This window comes from Melitaea cinxia, chromosome 3 (assembly GCF_905220565.1).
Source record: "Melitaea cinxia chromosome 3, ilMelCinx1.1, whole genome shotgun sequence".
Classification (NCBI taxonomy): domain Eukaryota; kingdom Metazoa; phylum Arthropoda; class Insecta; order Lepidoptera; family Nymphalidae; genus Melitaea; species Melitaea cinxia.
Window position 1 is genome coordinate 7,364,115 of NC_059396.1, and position 6,000 is coordinate 7,370,114.

A 6,000-nucleotide genomic window follows, 5' to 3' on the forward strand; every position below is an offset into this window, starting at 1 on the left:
TAAATAAATGTAAATAAATATCAACACAGAAAGTTGGTTCTCATGAGCCAACCATAAGCAATATCAGTTAATTTAATAAATATTATTTTATTAAATGTAACAAATGCAAATTTGCGTGACAGAGACAGCTAATATTTTATAGAAGTCAAACTGACAACGTTATGTTAATCAAAGCTTATATGGTCGATAGCGTGTCTGTTTGCGTCATAAAATTAATTTAATGAGGTGTTTTGTATTCCAGACGAGCCCGGGATGTTCATCGGCCTAATCGCGCAGGGCAACGCGTCGCGGGAGTACTACGGCTACGTCGACAAGGTTAGTATTTGACTCTCATAAGTTTACTGATGAAATATGTAATTTATGAAAGTCAAATTCATTCAAAGTTTTGAATGAATTTGATCTGCATCCCTGTGGTGGCAAATATTTTATTGTTGAGTAAAATAAAAATAATTTATTGGTTGTATGCACGTCATCCCTAGATTTAGAATGTTAATTACATGTTAAGTATATATATGAAATTTATAAGATAAGTAGGTGCCTATGTATTACTTTTAACTCGAAATTATGCGATAAAGTTTTGTTACGTGCCCTTTATCAAGCACTACTCTAGCGTAGGTAGGTTAGTGCACCTAAGCACCTAAGTGGTAAAGTTACCATCTTGTGAATATCCTTCATTTACAAGATATTATACATTTATTTATAGTACTTATCGGTAAAACATTGAAAGTTTATAAAAGTATAAATATTTGTCTCTTCAGAGCGACAGCAACAAGAAGCTGGTCCGCGACGTGTTCCGCAAGGGTGATGCTGCATTTGTAAGCGGTGATATCCTGGTTGCGGATGAGCTCGGCTACCTGTACTTCCGCGACCGCACCGGCGACACGTACAAGTGGAAGGGCGAAAATGTCGCCACCGCCGAGGTAGAGGACGCCTTGCGCGCCGCGCTGCAGCAGTGCGACTGCGTCGTCTATGGCGTCTCGGTAAGATACACCAATATTTGCCAGGTCGTTAAACTTAGTAGACAGACAGACAATTTTGCCGAAGATTTGGTTAAAAAGGCGATCACCCTAAATTATTAAGGATTTTGTCTTATCATTAGTAGATATTAATACGACATACGACAAAAAAATTGAACAAATGCGCGAATTGTGCTTCGTGAGAGCGAGGTGACTGGTCAAATTTAAAAAGTCAGACAAGCTATACATCGTTTAATTTTGCCAGGCACGCATCCGAAAAACCTAATTATCCGGCTTTATCCGGACGCCTGATGGATTTACTGAGTAGCTAACATCTTATACGTTACCATCAAATTTCTTCTTGTACTTATTATCAAGAAAATATTGGTATTATGGCGTTACGTGAAGTGTTTTAACGTTTATAATATATATTATAATAGATTTTAAGCTTGATAAATTAAATATAGCGGTATGATATAGGATTAAGTTACGATACGATATAACCTTTTCAAAATTTAGTCTCTATTTTTATAAAATAAATCATATATTTTTTCTAAATCGTTGCGACATAGTCGAATTTTGATTTCGCCTATCGTAGTAATCACATAGTATCGGTCACACCTCCAGATCCCGCAGACGGAGGGCCGCGCGGGCATGGCGGCGGTGTCGCTGAGCGCGGCGGCGGGGCCGGGCGCGGCGCCGGCCGGCGAGCCGCGGGAGGACGCGCGCCGGCTGGCGAGCGCGCTCGACCACGCGCTGCCGTCCTACGCGCGCCCGCTCTTCCTGCGCTTCGTGTCCGACATCGAGATCACCAGTTAGTAATCTAGCGACTAAACCAAATATTATGAATCCTTAAGCTTACGTGGGAAGACTTTAGTTTACAAGCTAATCATGTATAACTGATAACGATCGTTACACATAGTAGGGAACGTATTCTCCAACCCGCAGTAAAACAACGTGGTGGATTAAGCTTCAATCCTCCTCCTACATGGAGAAAGAATGCCCAGCTGTGGAATGTTACAGGTTGAATGCGTAAATGCGTGTATATCTGTGACTAAAACAAAAAACAGTTATTTTGACATAACCATTTTTATTGCAATGATTGGAATTTTCTACTAAATTGTTTTACTAAGTTATTACTGAGCTTTCGATTGTAAATTTTAAGTCGTTAAGTATATTATAATGCCTAGTTGTTAATCGGACGCTTACCAAATTAGAACAAATTATAGTGTGAAATAACCACCGTAAAGACGATAGTTAAGTTACCTCTCTTAAAATTGTTAAAGATTTTGTAATATTGGGCAAAGTTATTTTGAATGCAGTGAGCTTGAATATATGGTATGGAGAAGCTAAAATGTTCAGATAAAGCAGATGAAAGTCCACGATGCTGAACAAATCTGTTTTTTAAGAGGAAAGGGTACCTGAGAGGCTTTTAAAAAAATAGGTATTTGAATAAAATGTTCCTGTCTCGCTGTATATCAGCTCCGCGCCTCGAGCCTAGAAAAAGAGAACTGCAGCTCAGACCGTTTTAGGTAGATAATTATTGACCAAAACAGCATTTCTTAAATAACTCAATAACTTAAAAATTACTTATTAGATCATCTTTCGATAAAAGAAATCCTCGAAATCGGTCCACCCAGTGAAAAGAATATGAGGTAACACATATTTAAAAAATACAGTCGAATTAAGAGCCTCCCACTTTTTTTGAAGTTGGTTAAAAAGTATTGCCAATTGTGTCACAAATAAAACAAAGCGTTATATCAAAAACAAATTTTTGAAGAGAAATATTATGTACATATAAATAGGTATGCTGTGTGATTGTTGAAACAAATTTCATACCTTTTACACTTTTTTTTCCTACCACACACAATTTATAAATTTAAACCAATGTTATTATTTTTCAGGTACATTTAAATTAAAGAAGTTGAAATATCAAAAAGAAGGTTTCGATCCAGACGTAATCAAGGATCCACTATTCTTCAGATCAGGTCCGGACTTTGTGCCGCTTACTACGCAGCTATTCAATGACATCTGTAACGGTCGCGTCAAACTATAGTCTCATATAGATACAATAATTATATACCTACAATGAAGTCCATTCGTTTTATTAGTAACTTCTTAAAATACATCACCGTATTATCAGTCACAAGTTGTAAAAAATATGGACAGGACAGGACTCGAATGATGGCTAAAATTCTTCAGTGTTTAAGCGAAAAAAATGTCTATACACTTATTACACATTTTGTGGTTTGCCGTAACTTTATGATCTGTCTTTATCATATAAAGGTGACATTAATTGATAGTTCAGCGAATGGATCATAGGTAAGATTTTTCGCGAATGGTACAGTTTGGTTCCATGAAGAAACCATTTTAAATTAAATATTGGGTGATTTAAAAAATGGGTAGTTCAAAATATTCACTGACTCCAAGGGAGTATTCTTGAAAGAGAGAATTATTTAAGCTTATAAAAAATAAATATTTTATATTTATTTGCACTTTTAATCTTCTTGGTGTACAAGGAAAGGATTAACAAATTATTAGTAAGGTGTTTACGGTGTATCAACAGTCTAGATAATTAGGGTCTGAGACCACATTTCAATCGAAAAATTAATGACAAAATATGCAAAATTGTCTCTTCGTTAATGAGATTAATAGACCTCTTTTATATGTACTTATAAGCTTTTTAAAATATGTGCTGTGATCTAAAAGCGACTTGTATTCTGATTCATTCTATACCTATTGTAAATTATTTCTTGACAATACAATTGCGAGTCAATTTAGTACGACATATCGTAGTTTTTTTTTGTTACTAACATTTTAGAATAAATAGCAAACATTTTCTATTTGATAGACAATTCATCAAATATTTCTTTTTAATATACCTAACTACTGATACATATTAGATCTCAAATTAGTCGGATTTTTATTGCTTGTTGAGATTTATATTTGTCTAGCAAATTGATAAAATTGATTTTTTATAGGTCATGATGTCCAAAGTATTATTTATTCATAAAATGACCAAAGCGATTTTTTTTTTGTAATGATTGTTCTCCTCAGATGTACCCAATAAATGCTATATATAGTTTTGTTTAGTATGATAAATATATTTTTTTTAATATCAGTTAATCCTTTGAATATTATGATTCTGGGTTTGTAAGCAATATTGAATCACTAATTAATTTTTTTTTTGTTTTGTTTTAGTTCCTTGTGCCGTTTATAGTAAATTGTAGATAACATTCCGCAGTCTAGTCTATTAAGTTGTGTTTTAGGGTTCCTATATTACATATGCATTCGCTGATAGGTTTCCTATTCATTTTCGAATACCTACATTACGTATAGTGGAGTTTATAATAATAGATCTAATTCGTGCCTTGTTACAAGGACCGCAAAGAAAGGGCTGTACTGACTGCTCGATAAAATACTGTAAGTTGTAAATAAATACCTGGAAAATATTTTCGTTTTTTTTTTCATACCATTCTGACATCTATCCATTTCCTTACACGTGCAATAAGCAAATAATTTACATACACGATTTCGTACGTTTCGCCTCCGTGAAGCGCGATGGCCAAATATTCTGACAATCAATTAAGGGCAGACAGTCAGTTTCCACTCAAATTTTGTATAATTTAGTTAGTTTGGATAAATACGATGCGATTCAGCGTCTACCACGGCGTTATGAAATCAACTTAGATAGACGATATAGACAAACTTAGATAGATTAAATAAACTTGATAAACTTGAGTTACGTTGGTGAAGTGTGGGAATTAGTGGTACACACGATTTACCTGCTAGATAACTGTGATAGTAACTACTCTCAAGAAAAATTTGACAATCTTAATAAACCTTACGAAATGTTTTAAGACTAATGAAAGTAGAAAATATGTCTTAATTATTAAGACGACGAGCGTCACCTCTTACCGTCTTCAACCAACTAATTTCGCTATCACAGGGCGCACCCCATTCCGTAGTTTAAGCATCACGAAAAAAAAAGTTCTTTTTACAAAGTATATTAAATTTTTATTTGTTTTGATGCTGAATTTTAGTCGCCTTATGTATATGTTATTATAATTTTTTTCTTTTTGTTATTCCTTACCATAAGTATGTTCCTGTTTTCCTGCTGTTTGTTTATTATTATTTTTTTTTATGTTATCGCTGTCCATGCTGCACTTCTTGTTGATTTTATATACACGGTGTGCTCACTAAAAATCAGTGTTGGGGCAACGATGTCTCAACGAATACTAAGTGGGCGTCCGATTGGTGACATCACAAATTCATTTTTTTACGTATATTTTTGTATGTAGCTTTGTAATTTAGTATTAGGATCGAATATTGTCGAATTTTATCTTATGTAAGCATTGTTTGTTACCAATAAAATTTATTTTATTTAAAAACTGCTAAGTGAAACACAATTGTTTGAACCTACATTGAGGATTATAGGTAGGTACAATGCGAGCCCACCATCCCACCATTTGATTTAGTGTCGTATGTCTGAATCTCTGAAGCGTGAATGAGAGTACTGCAATATCGGAGGTAGGAAGGAAACAAAAAGAGGAAATCTTTAAATCTCAAGGTCAGTGCAGATGGCGACAACGACATACGTATGTACTACATGTGGTCTAAGAAGTACAAAACCCGAAACATTATATCGTAAGCAACATAAAAGTTAAATCAAAGTAAGTAATGTTTTGATTAAAACTTTATAACTACAAACACCTAAAACAAAAATCCATTTTAACCACACACGTCATTAAAATATTTGTTTAAAATAAAAGAGAACATTTTTAAAAATATCATTTATTTAAAGAATCAAAATATATACAATTTATTTGAAACAACAAACAAAAATGATGTGAACAAAGAACAAAAGTTCGATTACAAATACTTTTCGCTTTGAACAGGCAAAAAAATATAACTGTGATAAAGTTGATAAATCGAATATTAAACGATGTTTACATTATAAATTTAATTTCTAACTTATAGTTTCGAGGAGGCTAAGACTAGAACCATTTACAGTAGATTTTTGATTTATTACATTATCTACATT

General features: G+C 33.8%; 1 protein-coding gene across 1 annotated transcript in view; it reads left to right on the top strand.

Annotated features, from left to right (window-relative positions):
• The window catches only part of LOC123669366 (long-chain fatty acid transport protein 4-like), a 30,946-nt gene extending 26,538 nt beyond the window's left edge, over window positions 1-4,408 (top strand). The window contains exons 9-12 of the mRNA XM_045602972.1: window positions 242-315; window positions 759-980; window positions 1,584-1,770; window positions 2,861-4,408. Coding sequence (XP_045458928.1) covers window positions 242-315; window positions 759-980; window positions 1,584-1,770; window positions 2,861-3,012 — 635 coding nt within the window. The 3' untranslated portion in view covers window positions 3,013-4,408. The remainder of the gene's footprint in view (window positions 1-241; window positions 316-758; window positions 981-1,583; window positions 1,771-2,860) is intronic.
• Window positions 4,409-6,000: the final 1,592 nt, after the last annotated feature.